Source organism: Psammomys obesus, unplaced genomic scaffold, assembly GCF_907164565.1.
Source record: "Psammomys obesus unplaced genomic scaffold, mPsaObe1.curated_primary_1811, whole genome shotgun sequence".
NCBI classification, from domain to species: Eukaryota; Metazoa; Chordata; class Mammalia; order Rodentia; family Muridae; genus Psammomys; species Psammomys obesus.
Window position 1 is genome coordinate 2850221 of NW_026596064.1, and position 22049 is coordinate 2872269.

A 22049-nucleotide genomic window follows, 5' to 3' on the forward strand; every position below is an offset into this window, starting at 1 on the left:
ATAACATAACATAACATAACATAACATAACATAACATAACATAACATGAAAGAACAGGGAGGAAGGGAAAGGAGGAAGGAAGTACTACAGTTTCACAGTTCCTTGTTCACAGCATAGGGGAAGATCAGATATTGGATATCTTTTCCCTACACTCTCTCTCTCTCTCTCGCACACAAACGTATGTCCAGATGGCTTTCTGCCAGACAAAGAAATCTTGAGTCCTCGGCAGCACCCTCTTTCTTTCAAATGGTCAAGGCCTCAGATTCCCTTCCAACTTCTATACTGGTGCTGCATCCTGGGCAGGTTCTAGGACAGGTTGTTATGACTGCTACTGAAGGGACCAGAGAAACCTCCCCAGTGTCCAGCTGTGTCTCCAGCGTGTAAGAAACACACACGGTGATAGGAACCCTGGACTTCCCCTGGGAGACCCTCGGCGGGCGAGCACTTACATTCTAGCTTATCCTGCGGTCTCCCAGTCTCCACAAGGGACAAGTAACACACGACATCCTTCAGGTACACTACTGGGGCATCTGAGCTTGAAGACAGAGCATCAGGGTTTCCCCACAGCACTGCAGCCTCTGGGTCTGTAGGTGGTGCCAGCGTCTTAGCCGGTTTGGGTTCTGAAAGACAAAAGGAGACCATCCAAGAACCTTCATGTCAGTAAACATTCTTCATGCCAGTAAACTTAGGGTGCCATCCTCTTCACGGTTGAGGTGAGGCTGGGATAGGGGTGCCTTAAAGAATGTTATTAACAGATGTCATGTGATATGGCCACAGACATCCAGTCTGCAGTTATTTTCTCTAAATGGCTTTATTGTGATTCATTTAAGGCTGTATTTCCATGCAGAAAGTTTATTCATTCTCTGAATTTTCAGGAATGATGACAGTGGGTCCAGGTGATAACAGAACGAACAGATAAATATCCTGCACCATACTGCTCCAAATACTTAGTTTGAAGACGTAATTCTGAATGGGCTTTCGCCACACTCAAACCCTTTCTTAGTGGGGAGCCGAGGAAGCCTCAAATGATGTCCTCAGTGGATGTATGCTGTTGCCATGAGCCAGCTATGTCAAGGGCCAATGTCTCACACCCATGGGAGTGGCCAGGCCTTCCCCGGGTGAGGCTCAGATGGCAGAGGCTTCCTCTGGCTCATGTATGAATGATGGTAATGTCTACAGGAAATGACGTCTGTGGTCCTCCCACCATGTCTGCTGCTCAAAGGCCACTTCCCCCAAGAGATTTCGTCAGCTGAGCCAGTGAAGCCTGTCTCCTTGTTTATCTGATGTAACGCCCCCACCTCCCCGATCAGCTGCCTCCCTGTCCAAGTGTATATGATAAACATTCTGCTGGACTTCCCAGGTGCTGCTGTGTCTCCATCAGAGGCTAGAGCACCTAAACCCAGCTTTTCTGCACCCCAGTGTCTTGTCATTCCTTCATTTTCATTCCCTCACTGTCCCAGGTTTGTTAGGCTCCCTGGAGCCTTGCAAGAATGTGATATTTCATAATTTTTTTTCTGCAAATATACGTAAGGTCAAATGAAGAGATTGATGGTCAAAAGAAAACTACTACTGACAGTCAATAGAAACTAGGAAACTTTAGCTGCCAAGAAGATGCAGAAAGCGACTTGTTGTATACTCTGTGAGGAAAGTTTCCCCACACTCTGCCCCCTAGTTCACAAATACAAAGTTCACTATCAACCGGGATACGCAGGGTTCTATTTCATTATGTAAATTCTATTTTCTGAGGTACTCTGTTCCTTCTTCCCTCAGCTTTTGCTCCGTTCATACCCATCAGAAATCTTTTCATATCCCGCGGGACGAAAACGCACTGGAAACCACTGACTATGGGATAAACACAAGACTGCCAGGGGGCAAACCAATGTGGGCACTGTGATGCCAACAAGCCATGAGTGCTGATGACATAGGCGGAGGCTGAGACAGCCTCCATGGCAATGCTTCCGGGGAAGGCAGTTTACCTCACGCTGTTCAGAGAACCAAAGAACTTCACGATGGGAGGGGAACAATTCCACCCAAGACAGCAGGGCTGAGAGAGAAGAAGGCCTTCCCTTGCTGCAGCTAGGGCTGTGAGTTAGAAAGGAGTCATTTGGACTGACAGTAGAGGAGGTCTCTGGCTTGTCCTGTGTGTCACAGAGGGCCCATGAAGAGACCAAGATGGAGTCTACAAAACACAGAAAGGAAGTTCACCCAGAAGTCTCAGAGGAGATACTCTGGAGCTGTGAGAAGATATAACCTCTATAAATAAGGGCAGAAAGCCTCTGAGGGGGCAAGAAGAGAGAAAAAAAAAAGAATTCAAATGAGATAACAACAGAAATAGTGAGGTGTGGGAGATTGAGATGAAATTGCTTTTGTAATCAAACTATTAAAATCATCCCTGGGTGAAATGTGATGGAAATGTATTACAATAACGTGGGAGACAAGTGAGAGCATGGCCATTTGCCCTGAGGAGTCCCCAATGCCCCAAATCACAGCTGTGTGCTCAGGTCATTCACCCATTAGAACATCATCAATGGCTCCTACTTTGTCTCTAAGATGGAGTAACACGGATCCACCTACTATGCCACCTGACTCAACTAGTACCTGGACAGAAAGATATGAAGCAAAGGTTTACAGGACATTATCATTCAAGTAGGGCCTCTGAGAAAATGGGGGTGGCATGTTTGGGATTGGAATAGGGGGAGATGCTGGATTTGAGGAAAAACCTCTGGAATGCAAAGAAAAGTCAGGACTGATGCTCACTCTCATCAGTGAGGAAGAAGGCCCTGGAATCCACACATTACTAGTAGAGTTCAATTCCAAGCAACCACACAGTGGCTCATAACCATGTATAATGGGATCTGATGCCCTCTTCTGGCCTGCAGATGTATATGCAGATAGAGCACTTATACACATAAATACATACATAAATAAAAAACCTTAAAAAAAGAATCCTACCTAACCCATTTAAAAAGACCATCACTGCTTCAAGGCCCAAATCAAAGACAACCCAAGAGAAGGGGAGGGGCATGTCAGTATTCTTCATGAATGTAGATGCAGAAGTTACACAATGCTAACTTAATATGTAAGTAGAAGGTAGTGGAGACCTAATGAAGAGACACGTCATGTTAAAGGGTTAGACCCAGCTCGATGTGATGGCTCATGCCTTTATCCCCAGCACTTGGGAAGCAGAGGCAGGTGCATCTCTGTGAGTTAGAAGTTAGCCTGGTCTACAAAGTGAGTTCCAGGACAGCCAAGAGCTATACACAGAGAAACCCTGCTTTGAAAAAACAAAACAAAACAAAACAAAACAAACAAACCAATGAAAAATCCAAAAAATAAAAAAGGATTAGATCCACTGCATTAAGATACCAGTTCTTTCTGATTGTGAGCTCAGCAGATTTCTAAGATGCAATAGCAAAGATTAGCCATAAAACAAACAAACAAACAAACAAACAAACAAACAAATAAATCATACTGAATTGTATTTCGTAAAAATTGAGAAATCTTGGTTAAGAGAAATTGAGAAATATGGTTAAGAGCAGCTGTTCCTGCAGAGGACACAGGTTTCATTCCCAGCACCCACGTGGAATTCACAACTACCATAACTCCAGTTGCAGGTGATCTGATGCCCTATTCTGGCCTCCGTGGGGACCAGGCATGAATGTAGTTCACATACACATGTGCAGGCCAATGATCTCGGAAAAAAGCTTGACAGTTTCCTATAAACTGAAATGTGCACAGTGTCTGCTACATTATACTCAGCATTCCATTCCGAAAGGTTTACCCAAGACAACCAAAGTTCTCCCTACAAAGACTTACAAAGAATACTTACAAGTTTGTTTGTAATAATCTCGAACAGAAAACTAACCAAATGCCCCTGCCCCAACAAATGAGACAATGATAGGAACTAATTAACAACCAAAATATGTTGACTACTAATATACACAAATGGGCAGATATCAAAATGATTATGCCCAACAAAAGAAGTAAGAGCTAAGGAAGGAAATACTGCGTGATTCCATTCACACAGGGTCCAGCTGGTGCAGTGGCAATCATAGTGATGGAAGGCAGACCCCAGGCTGCATGGGGCGGGGCAGGGCTGGAGAAAGGACTTCTCTCATAGATGGTGGATGAGCTCCTCCTGCTGTCCAACTATCTGGCTTTTATAGATGCATACATACTTCAGAAGCTTTTGATTTTATACTTCAGTAACTTATTTTATGGCTAATACAGTTCAACTGAGCGACGTAAGAATATGACTACATTTTTTTTTCCCTGAAGATGATTGGCTCACTGAGTTCTGAGTGGATTGTGAGACACAGTTCTAGCTCATAACAAGGTTTAGTTTACGTCTGCAGTAGGACGCTCTGATCCAGGAAGCCTGACCCTGATTGTCGCATTAGTGTCTTTCCTTCTCATGCTCCCACACGTGAAATATCCAAACCTCCAGTCCCCCGACACATCCCTCAAGGATCGAGACAAGTGGTCTCTTCTACACCACATTGGCCCTCACCCAGTGCCCTGCTGTAAGCCCCGTCACTGAGGAAGGATGTACCTGCCCGCTCTGCCTCTGCTCATAGTCCCCACAGCTGGGCAGAGTGGCTGAGGGGAGAGTTTTGGAATACTAGCAATAGGCTTACGCTAAATGGAATGCGACTTGGTCAGGTGGGCTTATTCTCCAGACCCAACCCGTTTTTTTTTTTTTTTTTTGCTTAAACATGTTAAAAAAAAGTGGTCACTGTATCAAAACTGAGGATTACCCCAAGTCTTGAATCACAGGGATGTTTGTAACTATAACATTAAGTGAAAAAAACGAAAAACAAAAAACCATAACACCCTGTGGTGCCCCACATGTGTAGCTACCTTCAAGATCAAACACACCACAAATGTTCTGTATTTGTCATAACTGGTGGCCCTGCATTGACCCATCATCCCTCATGGCCTGCCTCCCACAGTAGTGGTTCTGTATCCCATGGGTCTCACTGAAGGATGAAGACACGTGTCCATCAATGTAGCATCGTGCAGAGGAATCTTAGGAATCTTACCACCCTGAAGTTCCTCTGTGCTTGGCTAGTCATCTCTTCACCCTGGGCCCAGTCAGCCACCAGGCTTTATTATCTTTATTGTCTGCAGTTTCTTTTTTCTTGGGGGACTTGAGCGTTACTGTTAAAATTGTCTACAGTGTGCATACAGTGCTCTTATAACTGGGAAAACTAACACACACACACACACACATACACACACACACACACACACACACACCAGGGTATTTCCTTCAGATAGCCAATATTGTGGGTTGGTTAAAAAAAAAAAAAAATTCTCAACAGGTTAAGAAACAAAATAAAACCCCATGGACCAAAATCCTTCCTTTTTGTATCCTGAGCTGGGCACAGTGACAATGCCTACGGGGGGCTTTGAGTCAATACTTGCATTCTATGAAAGACCGTTTCTCAAGTCCTGCTCCGGGAAGGAAGGACCTCAGGTAGCTTGTGCCACGCCTGAGCATAGAAAGTGGTGTGGCTGGTGGAGGCCATGTCAGTCAAAACCTAGCATCTTCTGGTTTCTACTTCCTTGAACGACAGGATAAGGCTGTTTTCTACAGATGGCCAGATTGAAAGTGAGTCCAGGATTTGCCTCTTGTAGGAAGGGGCTCTGTGAAGCATTTAGCCCGGTCCTAATTCTTTCTCTCTCTTTTTGTAAATGGGGGCATTGAAGAAGAGCTAGCAGGAAATGGATTGTTCTTCTTTAAATCTCCAGTTTAAAAAATATGAAAAAATATTCGTGTCTCTCTGGGCCACAGATCACACAATTGCCTTTTCATGATTTAACCTGTAAGGCCCATTGTTTTTCTTCATTACAAGTAAGGCGAAATGGTTCATAGCAAATCCCCTCCTCAGAAGGAAGCCTATGGGAAATTTCTCTTTGAGATGCAGAATGACAGAGCTACTGAGAGTGAGCAAGGCCGTGTCCAGCACCACCACCATCACTATTGACCTGTCCTCAAATACCACATGACCTCTCCTCTGCGAGCTCCTTGATGCTTACTCCTCAGCCACCCAAACAAACTCTGCCTACATTATTTTGGGCGTTAAGGCATAGAATACAACCTGAAGGTCCCTCTGGGAGTTCCAAGTGCCTGGGTAAACACTTGGGGCAGCATGCTTCTTTGTTGAGAGTTTAAAAAAAATATCTCAAAGCCTTGCCCTTTCCCTCCTGATGGGAGAATTTTTTTAGTGTGTCAGAATTTGCTCTGTTGCTCCATACGAGCAACCTTAAATTAAATTCGTTTACACCGGGCCCTACAGTAGTAGAGCTGATGAAATGCTGGCAGGGGTGAGCCAACAACTTTGAAGAGTCTTGTCCCCCAGCTGTCACCAAAGCCATCAAGAAGGCCCTTGCTTTCGTGTGTGTGTGGGGGGGCTCCACAGGCTGGCGCTCATAGCCTTCCATTTCTGGAGTTCTCATTTCCATGTGTAGTGTTAGTTTTCTCTTCTCCCTCCCCCTCTCCTCGGGCTTTCAGCCTCTCCCTCTATCTGTCTCTGGTTCTCCTTCCTCTCCCCTGCTTCTTAAAGAACTTACCTTTATCCTTTTTCATTGTGCACAGTGTGTGTGCCTGCATGGGGCTATGTGCTCATGGGTGTGTATGCCCCGCCTGGCCTCTGATCCCCTGGAGCCAGGGTGCAGCCACCTGATGTGGGCAGGGGAAGTGAATTCAGGTCTTCTAGCAGCAAGTGATATCAACCACTGTGCCACTTTTGTAGCCCCTCCTCTTCTTTTTAGGTGGAGTCTCCGTGTTGCCTAGGCTGGCCTTGAATTCAAGGGCTCAGGAGGTGATCCTCAGCCTCCTGAGAAGTTGGAACTGCAGCACTCAGCTCTATAGTGAATACAACAACAACGAACCCAAACTAACTGACGTACCAGTCTTCTGCCAAACACTGAAAGCTTTATAATGCTTCTACTTTCTCTCTTGGGACCAGAAAAGAAAAAGATCAGGAGAACAGCTAGTGTCCACTTGAAGAGGCTCTCATGCTAGCTTTCTGATGAAATTGTTCCCATTCTCTTTTAGCTGTAGTACCTCTTATCTACTTTGTCTGACACATATTTGAAAAAATATAATGGAACTGCATCCTTCATCCTCAGCGTTCATGGAATTCACCTCTGTGTGTGTATAAATCATCTCAACAACATGATCCTGAGCAGTAAAAGAGGTCTGACTGAGTGTTTGTATTTGAAACCTCAAAAGCAAAGAGCAGAGTCTACAGCGACTTCCCCTCAGAGCTGGAAGCCAAGCTGGCCCAGCGGGAGCCAGAGGCTGGGGTCTGAGTCTGGCTGACTGTAATGTATGGGCCAAGAACAGAGTGTTCATCTAGAGCAGTGGTCTCAACCTGTGGGTCATAACCCTTTCTGAGGATCAAATGACCCTTTCACAGGGGTCTCCTAAAACCATCAGAAAACACAGACATTTACATTCCAGTTCATAACGGAAGCTACATTACAGTTATGAAGTAGCAACATAAACGATTTTCTGGTTGGGGGTCATCACAACATGAGGAACTGTATTCAAGGGTCTCAGCATTAAGGAGGCTGAGAACCACTGATCTAATTGTTAATATCACTGAGCATTTACTGTGGGCCAAGCACTGTTCTAAGCCTTTAGACACCTGCTAACTCATTCAGCCCACACAGCAATGCTTATCGTCCCCTCATTTTACAGAGGAGAAGGCAAACACAGACATTGCCCAAATATGCCCGTGGCTAACTGCTAGGTGATGTGGGAGCTGGGGATGAGGTCAAGATTCTTAGCCAATATGTTCTGTTGCTTGATCCAGTTTAGGAGTGGAGCCAGCAGGACATTTTTATTGGACATGAAAGCAAATGCCAAAGATGGCGAGTCTTGCTCCTTTCAGTACTTGGGTCTGTCAAGAGCATGGGAAAATGGCTTCTCATTGACATCAGGGAAGAGTCCAGATCTGGTTCATCAGAGGTGGGCCAATGGACCATTGCTACTGCAGTGGCTCTACCATGAACTAACTGAATTGGTACCTTTGCAAGGAGCATACCACAAAGCATCTGGCTTCCTCGCTCTGTGCAGACAGAAGAGCAGGGATCTGAGGTTGCACAAGTCTGGAAAGGATTCCCAGACCCACAGGTCTCCTTGGCTTCATTGTATGAAGCATTATAAATGTGAAGGTCTGAAGCAGATACCCAGCAAACAGATCTTTAAAACCATTTCTTGCTGGTACCTTTGGCAATTATTAGAAACTCTCTAACTTGTTCAAAAATGACACGCATATTTCTTTTTAATTAAATTTTAATTTTATGTGTATATGTGCTTTTTTTGGGGTGTATGTCTGTGCACCATTTGCAGGCCTGGTGCTTATGGAGGCAAAAAGAGGGTAACTAAGAGTCACAGACCATTGTGAGCTGCCTTTTGGGTGATGGGATTCTAAACTGGGTTGTGAGCAAGAGCAGCCAGTGTTCTGAACTCCTGGGTCATCTCTCTAGTCCCCCTTGTTGGCCAGTCAGGACATATTCCCACATATCTGCCCTATTTTCTTCAGGCATCCATTGGTAAAATGTAGACTCATATAAGCTTCCTCCCAAGAGCCAGATCTTGGCATGCAGCCTCCACTCCCAAGCTTCTTGCAAAGGCTCTTCCCCATCCCCAGCAAGCAACTTGCCAGAAGCCAACATCTAGAAACCTGTCCCAAGTCTTGACTTGCTCTGTCCCAGGACAAGGGAGATAAGAACCTTTGCTGAGCCTTAGAGTCCCTCAGTTATAGGGCTAAAAAGCAGCTAGCCAAGTAGTCCCTTCTCCTTCCCCCAAATCTCATGCCCCAATGTCTTACCAGTATCTGGAGCGCAGGCCTCATCTGCTTTGGCAGCGTTATCCACATTATAATCTAGGGAACAAAAAGAAGGCTTAAAGGCAGGTCTGTGCCCTCTAGACTCTTAGAGGGGCACGTGGGGAACCTTCCTGTGGGCTCTGGCCTGTTGTAGGTTGTGCTTATGTCCAGGTTCTTGTCAGCTTGGCTCACGCTCTCTGAAACTCCAGTAAGACAGTGGCCACGACTTCCCTTCTTTGACAGTCCCTGGTTAGTGCTGTCGGGGACATGCGCTGCAAATGTTCTCACCGTGGCTGAAGCCAGTTTGAAAGGCTCTTATGTTTCAACCACATGTTAGTTTGTTTCCCCTCTTGCCTCGTTCTATTCTCTGACCCCAAGTGAAAGACTTGTCTTCTCTTTGTTCCTCTCGCTGAAGGACTAGCCAGACACAGGTTCCTGTGAGGGTATAGAAAGAGAGGAGTGCCTATCTCTTAGCCTCCCTCCCACTTCCTCCTTAAGGGAGATACTATCTCGGGTGCCTGTGCCTGTTGCTAGGGGTTACAGCTGTTCAGCATCCTCCCATCTTGGGGAAAGCTGGTCCTTGTACCTGAGACATTGGGCTCACTACTGCTGGACCCCTCCTTTGGGTGGTCAGGTGTCTCCTGTCTGGGCTTCTGGCTGAAGGCCAGGAAGAGGTGTGTGCTCAGTGGCTCAGGAAGGTCCACCTCCAGGTATGCCCTCATGAACAGCTTGAAGACATCATAGCTAATGGGCTGAGGAGGGCAAGAAGAGAGAAGTCAATAGAGGGAAGGGACAGGATGGGGAAGAAAAGGGAATAGGTCCATGGCAGGTGAGGCAGGTGAAGTAAAAGCAATGGAAGTGGAGGGGTTGGTGGGGGCAGGAATGAAGAGGCCAGGAGGACACAGAGAGTCTGAGGGACAGGGGACAGGGGGTGGGACACAGACAGAATAAACGTGGTGGCTGACCATCAGACACAGAAACAAGGGAGGCTTTTGTAATAGGATATGGTTTGGTCTAAATTTGGATGACAAGTAGGGCTGATATCCCCCCCCCCCCCACTAGGGCTCAGAGACTACTGTGAAAGAAGAGACAGACACATTGTAAGAGTCAGATGTTGGGGTGGACTGGACTGAAAGAGTGCTCTCAAGACATTACAGGACAGCTACACTCATTAACACAGCAGCTGTGCTTCCTTGCATAAGGCCTGCATACGATCAAGCCAGTTAACATTACAGAACGCAGAGGAGACAGGTTCATGCCTCCTCACCCTAGCTGAGGACAGATGGACAGTTGTTGGCTCGTCGGGGAGTGAGTCAGCTTTCACGAAGGGTGTGGTTCCTGGTTGGTCTACCACGCTTCGGTGGACTGTCCTGTGCCCATGAGTATATGCAGAGCACAAGCTGGACTTCGTGGGTCATCAAACAAAAGAGGATGCTGTGTTGGAAAGGGGTGGGGGAGTTGGGGTGGGTCTCAGAGGAGTTAGTGGGAGGAGTGGGTGGTGGGTGTCATCAAAATGCACCACATGTAGGTAATTCTCAAAGAATTACCAAACCACAGATATAAATATGTGTTCATAAACGGTGGGCTTTAGGGCTCTGCCTCTGCCCAGGCCCATGTGAAGGTCATGGTTGTACGGAGCAAGGACTCAGTCGGTGCTTGAAGATTCTGGTTAAGATGAAAAAGGTTGTAGAAAACAGGATGGAAAGAAAGGTTCTTTTGTGCTTACTGTGAGTTTTCTCTGATTCTTGAGTTCAGTTCTCAGAAAGCAGAAGAGATTGAGGATTAAAGGACAGGCTCAGCCCTACACTGCTTTCATAATTCTCATTTTCTCTAGGCAGATGCCGATATGAAAAGCTATTGTATGGGTCTGGCTCAGCTGTGACCCATAACATGTCATTGTGAAGGCTGTAGGCATCAAGGGAGGCAGGAAGCTAAGGACAGAAGGTGGAGCCAAGGGGCATGGCAAAAACTAGACCCTGTCCCTGTTATGTCTCTTGGTACTGCCTGGCATCTGGTCCCAGGCTTTGAGCATCCACGCCCTCAGCAAACACTCACCAACAATAACAACAACAGTTTGCTGTGAGTCATCGCTGGCTTGCGCTTTCATGTCGATGGCGCTTCATCAAATCACAGACGCTCCTGGAAACCATTTGAAGAATCGCTGCCCCAAGAGCTGCTGTGCTGGCTTCTGTGCATAATAACAGCCAGGGGGAATAGAATTCTTTTTTGGAAACCCACTTGGTGCTCTCTGGAAAGTGCTGATAGAGTTTAGCCCCTTTCATGTTCCGGGGATTCAGCAAGCCTTCCCAGAATCAGGAGCCGACTCGAGTGAACAGAGTCAGGTGTGGGCTCCATCGGGCTCGTTACCAATCTCTGCTTAGTCCTGGGCTCTCCAATTGACCTCTTTTGCAGTGTGAAAGAATCCTGATGCAGTTGGACACAGGCTACTTGCTTACTCATTTATTTAATTTTCAGATTAAAAGAAACCAGCACATGTTTGACTGACATTCATTGTGAGAACTATCCAGCTCTCTGTCCCTTTTCTGTCCCAGGTCTTGGAGTCTTTGCTGCATTCCCTTTCTGCCTCTCTGTCTCTGTTCTCCCCCAGACCATCCTTTCTGCACACATCCTCTAAGCTTTCCCAGGACACAGCAACAAAGTCAGTTCCTCCCCTTTTCAGGTGTCACCCATCCACTTCGCACCTCGCTTCTGCCTGCACTGCCTCTGACGGCATCTTCCATTATTTGCCCGTCCTCTACCTGTGCGTTCTGAAAGGTTCCTGGTTCCCTTTACCAGGGAGACCACACGGGCTCCTCCCCCTGCCCCGACTCCCTTCTGTTTGGGTTCCTGTCTTTTGCCCATGATCTGCTTTCTCGGAGGCCCTAAGCATAGTTTTCTCTTTGTTGACAACCTCATCTCAGCTCTCTGAAGACTTTTACCCTCTCCTATTGAAGCTATTTTCCACATTGTGATTCTATTTTGGTACTCCCCATTCCCTGTTTGGATTCGATCGAATCTTTGTTAATGACATTGTTGCCCATTCTTTTATTTTAAAAGCTCTTTTGCGTTATCTTTTTGTACTACTTTAACTGAAAAGTACTGGTTTAAACTACAGTTTTGAGATACACCGAATGGAAACTATAAGAATGAAACATTTTTGAAAAAGAAGGTATTAAAAAGAAAGTTTAGTGGCTGGCTATGGTGGCACACATCTTTAATCCCAGCACTTGGGAGGTAGATGCAGCAGATCTCTGTGAGTTCGAGACCAGCCTGGTCTACAGAGTGAGTCCAGGACAGCGAACGCTAGGCAGAGAGACCCTGTCTCAAAAACCAAACCAAAACAAAAAGGCTAGCTAAAAAAAACTCCAATAGATTGTGATGAAAACAACAACAACAACAAAACAAAAACAAAAAAGCCAAACCAACAAATTCAAAAGGTGACTTAAGAAGATCAGTGTGGGAAGTGCCAAGCTGTGACAGGTGGATTTCCCCAAAGCGCAACTGTGAGAAGATTGATTTCCTACTCAAAAAATTTCCATGGCTTATAATTGCCCATGGGAGCGTTTTGAGAGCAGCTTATGCATGATTGCTCTCCTGGAGTATGTGAGATACCCTGCATACAGAGACGAAATCTGGATGAACCCAAGAGAATATAAACAGAAGCTTGAATATATAGTAATATATAACTAATGTTGCTATCGTCCAGTTATTCATCCTAGGTACTTTCGGACCTTTGGGATTCAGAACTGTCTCTGTAATTCCACTTCAGCCTAGGTGCAGAGTCACTTCAAACCCTCCTCCCATCTGCCATTTCTCTTGCGATCTGTTACATGCAGCTACACATCCTGACCACACTATACCCTTCTTTCCTGAATGAGTTCCATAACCCACTTCTGTCTTTAGCTGTTAAGCTACAGTGATGCTTCGAAGCCCAATACAGGTGTCACCTCTGCCTGAAACCTGGGGAGATTTCCTGCACCTCAATTTATTTAATTTGCATCCTGGTTCCTGCCTTGTGAAACTCATGGATGCTCTTGTGGATTAACACGGCTGATTGTTAGATGTTCTCAGACTAGAGTCAGAGGTCCTGGATGATAATGAGAATGTTTCATTTAATTTTTGTCTCCTGAACCATTCATCAAAATATTTCCTTGTAGACATTTGAATAGATATTGGCTTCCCAGTTGGTACATCAAATGAATGGCTTACTGTGTGGTCCATGTCTGTCGTCAGTTATTGTGGGGTCCAAATGTGTATATATGGGTATATGTAGGAGATAGAGAGAGGGAGAGTTGGAGAGAGAGAGAGAGACAGACAGACACACAGACACACAGAGCGACTCAGTATTCTATACATACAGGTAAACGTATTGAAATGGCTGCACTGCATGGTCAGCAGTGCTGAGTGCCACAGGATGAGAACAGGTACAGTGCTGCGAGCTCTCAGGAAGTAATGCTGAGCAAATTCATGTGTACCATGCATGGTCCAACTTCAGCATCATCTGGGAAATGGAATGGCCTGGAGCCAACGTAGAACATTCAAACCAGAAAAACCCTTAGAGGGCCCGCGTCTCCTTATGCCACTGGTGCTCAGGACATTCGGTGACCTGTCTTAGCCCACTAGAGGTAGGACAAACTGGAAGCCAGGCTCTGGATGCCTACTGTTTCAGCCACAGGCCTCTGGGCTGGTTTAGTGCTCCCAGCCTCTCCCTCCAGGCACCGCAAGTTCAGTGAGCAAGGGAGAGTGACTGTGTGTTCCTCTAGAGATGATGTATAGGCTAGGAGGTTCCATACAAGCACCATCCAAGAACAGTGACTGTTAAGTAGATGTTTAGTGGGTGACCTGGTAAGGACGGGTTGACTAGACATCAGCCATTAGGACGGAGGCACGCCATTAGGAGGCTTAAGGAACCATCACCTTGATTTAATCATTCTCATCATTCATGTTCTCTCAGGAGCTGCAAATCCATGAAGCAACCAAGTAGACAAACACTATGCCTGTAACCTGTTTTGAGAGGTCCTGCTAATTCCTATCCAGGTCTAGAAGGGAGGAGAGAAGTTGGGGAACCCTGCTGTACACCAGGCAGGAGACAACTGTGTGAGGCAGTCTCACCAGCCTGCTCTAGGTCACCATGCATACCACCGAGCTAGAACTCGTGCTCCGTGTGTCTGAGTGCCATTGGGCCACCACCTTATTTGCTCTGTTGAGTTTTTCCTACTCTCTATCTGTCACCACTGCGCTTCTCTCCAGAGAATCACTTAGCGATGAAGGCAAGGGCGTGCTCATCACGGCTAGACGTGCCACTCTGCGAATTTCCACTTCCATTCTGGCTTCTTCAGCAAGCTGCCACTGTGCATGGCCAACTCCTTTCTCACGAAGGCATTCCAGCCACAGGAAGCCATCAAGCTCAAGAGAAATGTTATTTCTCCAACCCCACGCCATGCCATTACACCTACCAGAAGTCAGGCACACTGTTTGAGAGAATGAATTCAGAGTGGCATAGCCTCCCCTCTCCCCCTCCCACCCAGGGATGCTGCAGGACCAGGCATAGAAAGAGAGAAGACCAACCCTGAAGGGTGTGAGGGCGTCTGCACACTCATAACAGACAAGCTCCCTGCTTCTCAAAGGTCCTGTTGGCTTTGACACCCCGTGGTAGCCCTGACCAAATTGTTCCCCTCCTACACATCAGCCCCCAGGTGGACGGGCTGACTACCAGCTCCTGCCAGCCTTTGTTCCCTGGTTTTGGAGTTGGAGGTGGGAGGTGTGGGGCAGGGAGTTCTTTGCTGCGCTGCATGGCTTCTCCTCAGGAATGCTCTTTGATGTGGTGTGTTCTCTTTCTGTTCTGTCAACCCCCTCCCACTTCTTTCTCCCAGTGACTGGCGTTTTTGTTTTTTTTTTTTTTGCTAAGCCCTTCTCAGTCAGGTACACCATGAGAACAGCCTCTGCTCCTGGTTGCCAACGCAGAAAGCCCTGGCTTAGGTTTGTTGAGTGAATGACAGTGTGAATAAGTGCATGGCAGCCTCGTCCCTAATTACTTTTGCTGAGCTGTCACTCCCCCCCCCAAAAAAAAAGTCTCCATAAAATGAGCTAAGAGCAGGTAAAAGGAGGAGCGTATAAGACATTCTGGGGAGGGAGATAGATGGAGACAGGGAGATAAAAATGCCCTATAAAGTAGTCAATGTCTTACAAAATTTTTCTTTTTTAATTCACCCACCTATTACCTTCAAATTTGTGACATTCTCATTAGTTTCAGTTCACAGATGAGAGGATGAAGATGAAATGAAATATCCTAAAAGACCACATTGCTGGGTGACGGCAGAGGTAAAAGGCTAGTCTAAAACCATGGGATACTCAAACTTAATCCTGGCGGCAATGGGGAAACCCAGAGGCTAGCCACTATGCTTCATGATCTTTGTCTCCTCTGTGGAGCCTAGCCCAATGCCTGCACACCCTAGAATTATTAACGCCTTCAACTTAAAAATGGGAAGAGGCCTTGCATTCATTTACTCATTCAAAAAGTATTTGTCAAAGGCTTGCTATGAGCCAAATACTCTCCTGGGCTCTGGAGACACAGCAGTGAGCAAATATATTCTGGTGAGAGAGACGGGGAATTAATTAAGTAAATTAGTTAGCGTGACAGATGGCGAGAAGTACTAAGAAAAATAGAGCCGAGCAATAGGATAGGAAGTGTGAAGGAAGAAGGCTTCACTTCTGGGATAAAGAAGGTGACAATCACCGGGAAGGGGGTTTGAGCATCTGCTCGGAGGAGGTGAAGAAACAAAGAATGTGTCAGAGGGCATCCTGGGAGAAGGAAGAGCAAGCAAGGTGCTGCTGAGGTTACAGAGTCCAGCAGCAGCACCAAGGAGGCTAATATGTCAGGAAAAGCCGAGAAAGGGAGAGTAGCAAAAAATAAAGCTAGAGAACAGAGGCGGTCTAGACGGCCCTGAACAGGGACTAGGGGTAATGAATGACGGCTCGAACGTATGTTCTAACAGACTGGTCAGGATGTGTGTGGGGAGCTGACTTCAAAGGGCAAGAGAGGAGGTGGGGAGCCCAGTGATGCCTCAGTGCTGTGAGTGTGATGACGGGTCATGGAGCCAGGCAGGAACGTGAAGCGGATCTGTTTTAAAGGTAGAAGCGGTGGCGTTTTCTGCTGAGCTGGATGAGGAAGTGAGCATAAGAGATAAGTCAATAATGATTACATGCTCTTAGGTTAATCACTCAAGTGATTAGCCTATTGCTAATCGAGTTGTCATGGACTGACTTCTAGAGAAATGTGTTTCACAGGGGAAGATTCAGGACATCAGTTTAGCTCACGGCGAGCCTGACTGAGATGTCTATTTCATTTTCAGGTGAAAATGTCAAGGGCAGGAGAAAGAGAAAAACTCAGAGTGTGGGGTCCTGGAAGGAAGAGGATGAAGAAGGATCTGACAAAGTGCATCCAGTGCCATGAATGGCATCACTGTGGATTCAGTCACAAGGCATCTTGACTAGCGGCATCAGTGAAGGAATGCGTGTTACCCACTGCTTGAAGGATTCTGGAGAACGTTGAAGAGAACTTGGAGCCAGTGCATACAGACACAGTAAAAATATTTTAACTGAGGAGAAATAATGCCATTGTGTCACTGGGAAACATCTAATAGACACAGGCAGACTGATGGGGAAAACACAGGAACAGGGAGAATGGAGAAAGAATGGGGAGCGGTTTCCGTTCAGCAATGCCCACCGATAATCCAAACAGAGGAGGAGCAGATTTATACTCAGAACAGGACACAAACAGCTGACCCACAGTGATGGCAAAGGGCACGTAGGGGAGGAGGCCTGCCCGGGAGGAGAGGGAGAGGAGCAAGGGCCACGAGCAGAAGAAGCATGGCGGAGGCTCGTAGGCCAATGTGGGCGTGTGAATGGACGGCGAAACACAGACGGTGTGCACGGCACGCTTGAGACCTGGGGGAACCGACAAAGGTCTTCAGGGTAAGTGAAGCGCCAGCAGGGAAAGGCTGGAGCACAGAGCACAGGTTTTTAAAAAGAAGACTTGAATTGGAAATAGTCTTACTTTGTGTGGGTCATGTTGCTTGAGGCTTCCCCCTTCATTAAACTCGGTCAATACATCTTTTATCTTCTTGGAGGAATCTGGAGAGACACAATCCAAGTGGAAAACACAGGTAAGCTGCTAGTGAAAACTCGGGCCAGACAAACTCTGCCTAGCTAGATTATGATGGAGCATCCCTGCAGGGCCATATGGAGAAGAGTCCTGTCTGCCCTTGCATCCTTCCCCCTTTTCCCAGTCATCGCTCTTTTCTGATATGTGAACTATCTTTCTCCTAAAAAGGATTTCATTTTTATTTTAAAGTGTGTGTTTGTCTGTGTGTGGGTCAGAGTGGGTGTCGGATCCCCTGGAGCTGTAGTTACAGGTGGAGTGAGCCGCCTGATGTGGGTGCTGGGAACCAAATTCAGGTCCTTACACTCTGCTCTGACCCTCAGAGCCATCTCCCCAGCCCCTGGTGTTTCCCAAACACCCATCTGATCAGCTCCCATCCAGCCTCAGGGGATTTTCACTCTTAGCTTGGGTTCAGCCCCTGGTGATCTGATTTAGTCCAATTCTTTCACCACTCTCCGAGCTTTTTCAACACGTGAGGTGTTTCCAGAAATTTCCAAATATACTGTATATTCTCCCATCGCATTTTTCTCTGCCTCTCATGCTTCCCTCAATATTGAGTACCCTGTGTACACTCAGGGTATTGTAAAACCTTCCTTTGGGGCAGACTTATTCCCACCCATGGCTCCTACATGACAGGCATACAGCTCTGCTGCAGCCCTTACAGACAGTAGCCTACTGTTTATTAGCTTGTCTATCTCGATCCTTTCTTTGAATCATGTATCTGTGGAATGAAAACATACTTACTGAACTTATTTACATGTATTCTTCCTGGTCCCTTTTGACCCTCTTCCTTCCCTCAGTGATTTGATTTAAAAGACTGGAGTGGAAGGCAGCTCAGCCAGCAGAGGGCTTGCTATCCTTGGGGGCCTGGGTGTGACCGTGAGAGGACGGATGGCACCCGTGGAGTGACACATAAGGGTAACCCCGGGCCACCACACGCACATGCACCCATATGCACGCCTGTCTACACGAACATATACACACAAATATACACACATGCACCTCCAGCCTCCCAAGTCATATGAAGACTGTTGTGTCAGACTGGGGTGCAGCAAAGGGAGGACCTTCTGGGGGCCACGGGGCAGTGTCTCTGGTACAACTGAGGAGGACTGGAGTGCTGTCACTGCTGCTGGGTCCTTTCATACCAAACCAGTGTCTGACATAAGACACATTTCAAATATGTCTATGCATGTGTGATCATCTGAGAGGAATTTATTGTTTTCCACACAGGGTCTTAACTGTCCTGGGATTGCTTCTAACTCACTATGCAGCCAACAAGGACTCGAATTCCACCTTCTCAGTGCTGGGATTACAAGCTTGTGCCACTATCTTGGCTTCTAAGTAAAAGTTCAAAACATTAAAAAAAATTTTGTTAGCATTCAGGAAGCGGAGGCAGGATGGTCAGGAGTCAAGCTAGCCTTGGCTACTTAGTAGGTTTGACCTGAATATGAGAGACATTATTTCAAAATACACATCACGGGTTGAGTGTGATAATGTACGCCTGTAATTTCAGAATCTGGGAGGCTGGGTCAGGAGAATCGAGAGTCTCAGGCCAATTTGGGCTACACCCAGAGACCCTATCTCAAACAAACAGACAGACCGCCCTTTCAAAACAAGAACAAGGCAAATAAAAACCCAGCCTTTGCCTCCCCGCTCCTGGAAAAAAAAAAAAAGAAAAGAGAGTTCCTTTTTTTCTCATATATTTTAACATTTAAATTAAAAAAAAATTATTCACTTTACATCACAATGGTAGCCCCACCCCTCATCTCTTCTGGGCTCCACCTTCCCTCCTTCTTTCCTCACTACCCCTTTCCCCTAGTCCTCAGAAAAGGGGAGCCCTACTCCCCTATCAACTGACCCTAGCCTATCAAATCTCATCAGGACTGCCTGGATCCTCTTCCTCTGTGGTCTGACAAGGCTGCCCCACCAGGGGCAAGTGCCTGAAGAGCAGGCAACAGAGTCCATGTTGGAGACAGCCCCTGCTCCCCTTACTAAGGAGCCCACAGGGAGACTGAGTTGTCTATTGGCTACATCTGAGCATGGGGCCTAGGTCCTCTCTATGCTTGGTCCTTGGTTGGTGCATCAGTCTCCACAGCCCCCCTCCCCAGCCCAGATTTGTTGGCTCTGTTGGTCTTCTGGAGCTCCTGTCCCTTCCAGGTCCTTCTATCCCCCTCCCCCCACTCATCCATACAATTTCCAGAGCTCTGCCCAGAGTTTGGCTGTGAGTCTCAGCATCTGTTTCAATCCCCTGCTGGATGGAGTTTTTCAGAGGACATCTGTGGTAGGCTCCCTTCCTGTTCCCTCTCTTCAATGGCTTCCCTGTGTATTCTGTTTGCCCTTCTGAATGAGAATTAAACATCCTCCCCAGGGTTCTCCTTGTTATTTAACTTCTTTAGGCCTGTGGATTGTAGTATGTTTATCCTGTACTATATGGCTAATATCCCCTTATAAGTGAGTATATATCATGCATGTATTTCTGGGTTTGGATTACCTCACTCAGGATGATCTTTTCCAAGTCCATCCATTTGCCTGCAAATTTTATGATGTCCTTGTTTTTTTTTTTTGTTTTTTGTTTTTTTTTTGTTTTGTTTTTTTTTTTTTTTTTTTAGAGATTTTTAAAGTTTTTATTTATTTATGCACAGTGCTTCATCTGACGTACACACAGATGCCAGAGGAAGACATCAGATCCTGTTATAGATGTTTGGGAGCCACCGTGTGGGCGCTGGGCATTGAACTCAGGTCCTCTGGAAGAGCAGCCAGTGCTCTTAACCACTGAGCCATCTCTCCAGCCCCAATGTCCTTGTTTTTAATGCTGAACAGTATTTTGTTGTGTAGATGTAGCACAGTTTCTTTATCTATCCTTTGGTTGAGGGACATCTAGGTTGTTTCCAGATTCTGGCTATTACGAATAAAGCTGCTATGAACATAGTTGAGCAAATGTCCTTGTTGTATGGTGGAACATCTTTTGGGTAGATGCCCAGGAGTGGTATAGTTGATTCTTGAAGTAGAGCTGTTTCCAACTTTCTGAGAAATGGCCAGATTGAGTTCCAAACTGGTTGTACAAGTTTCCACTCCCACCAGCAATGGAGGAGGGTTCCCCTTTTTCCACATCCTTGCCAGCAAGTGCTGTCACTTGAGTTTTAGATCTTAGCCATTTTGATAGGTGTAAGATGGAATCTCAGATTTGCATTTCCCCGCTGACTAAGGATGCTGAACATTTCTTTAAGTGTTTGTCTGCCACTCAATATTCCTCTATTGAGAATTCTCTGTTTAGCTCTGTACCCTATTTTTTACTTGGGTTATTTAGTTTGTTGGTGTTTAATTTCTTGAGTTCTTTACTTATTCTGGATATTAGCCCTTTGTCAGATGTAGGATTGGTGAAGATCTTTTCCCAGTCTGTAGGCTGTCATTTTGTTCTGTTGACAGTGTCCTTTGCCTTAAAGAAGCTTTTCAGTTTCAAGAGGTCCTGCTTATTAATTATTGATCTTAGAGCCTGGGCTGTTGATGTTCTGTTCAGGAAGTTGTCTCCTGGACCAATGAGTTCATGGCTCTTCCCCACTTTTTCTCCTAATAGATTTAGTGTGTCTTGTTTTATGTTGGGGTCTTTGATTCACTTGGGCTTTAGTTTTGTGCAGGGTGATAAATATGGATCTATCTACATTTTTCTACATGTAGACATCCATTTAGACCAGCACTATTTGTTGAAGATTTATCTTTTTTTCCATTTATGGTTTTGGTGTTTATTTCTGGGTCTTTGATTAGATTCCCATTGATCCACCAGTCTGTTTCTATGCCAGTACCATGCAGTTTTATTACTGTTGCTCTATAGTACAGCTTGAGATCAGGGATGGAGATACCTCTAGAAGACCTTTTATTGTACATGATTATTTTAGCTATTCTGGGTCTTTTGTTTTTCCATATGAAGTTGAGAATTGTTCTTTCAAGATCTGTAAAGAATTGTGTTGGTATTTTGATAGGACTTGCATTGAATCTATAGATTGCTTTTGGTAAGATGGCTATTTTTACTATGTTAATCCTACTGATCCATGAACATGGAAGATCTTCCCATCTTCAGATATCTTCTTCAATTCTTTCTTCAGAGATTTTTTTTTGATACAAGTCTTTCACTTGCATGGTTAGAGTTACACCAAGATATTTTATCTTTTTTTTTGTGGTTATTGTGAAAGGTGTTGTTTCCCTAATTTCTTTCTCAGCCCATTTGTCTTTTGTATACAGGAGTTCTACTGATTTTTCTTTTTTTAGTTAATTTTGTTTCCAGCCATTTTGCTGAAGGTGTTTATCTGCTGTAGGAGTTCCCAGGTAAAATTTTTGGGGTCACTTATGTATATTATCATATCATCCATGAATAGCAATACGTTGGCTTCTTTCTTTCCAATTTGTATCCCCTTGATCTTTGTATCTTATTGCTCTAGCTAGGACTTCAAGTACTATATTAAAGAGATATGGGGAGAGTGGGCAGCCTTGCCTTGCCCCTCACTTTGGTGGAGTTGATTTAAGTTCCTCTCCATTTAGTTTGATGTTGGCTGCAGGCTTGCTATATATTGCCTTTGCTATATTTAGGTATGAGCCTTGTATCCTGATCTCTCCAAGACTTTTAACATGAACGGATGTTGGATTTTGTCAAAAGCTTTTTGGCATCTAAGGAGATGATCATGTGTTTTTTTTTTTTTTCCTTTCAGTTTGTTTATATGGTGGATTACATGCATGAATTTCCATATATTGAACCACCCCTGCATGCCTGGGATGAAGCTTACTTGGTCATGGTGGATGATATTTTTGATGTGTTCTTGGATTTGGTTCGTGAATATTGATTATTGAGCATTTTTGTGGCAATGTTCATAAGGGAAATTGGTCTAAAATTCTCTTTTTTTTGTTTGGTTTAGGTATCAAGGTGACTGTGATCTCATAGAATGAGTTTGAGAACGTTCTTTCTGTTTCTATTTTGTGGAATAGTTTGAAGAGTATTGGTGTTAGCTCTTCTTTGAAGGTCTGGTAGAATTCCTCACTGAAACCATCTGGCCCTG

The 22049-nt window shown here is 45.6% G+C and overlaps 1 protein-coding gene across 2 annotated transcripts in view; it reads right to left on the reverse strand.

The window, feature by feature from the left end:
- Dgkg (diacylglycerol kinase gamma) overlaps positions 1 to 22049 on the reverse strand; it is a 192616-nt gene that overhangs the window by 126003 nt on the left and 44564 nt on the right. For both annotated transcript variants that reach the window (XM_055625066.1, XM_055625065.1), the window contains exons 3-6: positions 16900 to 16976; positions 9430 to 9595; positions 8847 to 8900; positions 450 to 620 (exon numbers count right to left, since the gene is read on the reverse strand). In XM_055625066.1, the coding sequence (XP_055481041.1) occupies positions 450 to 620; positions 8847 to 8900; positions 9430 to 9595; positions 16900 to 16976 (468 nt within the window). The remainder of the gene's footprint in view (positions 1 to 449; positions 621 to 8846; positions 8901 to 9429; positions 9596 to 16899; positions 16977 to 22049) is intronic.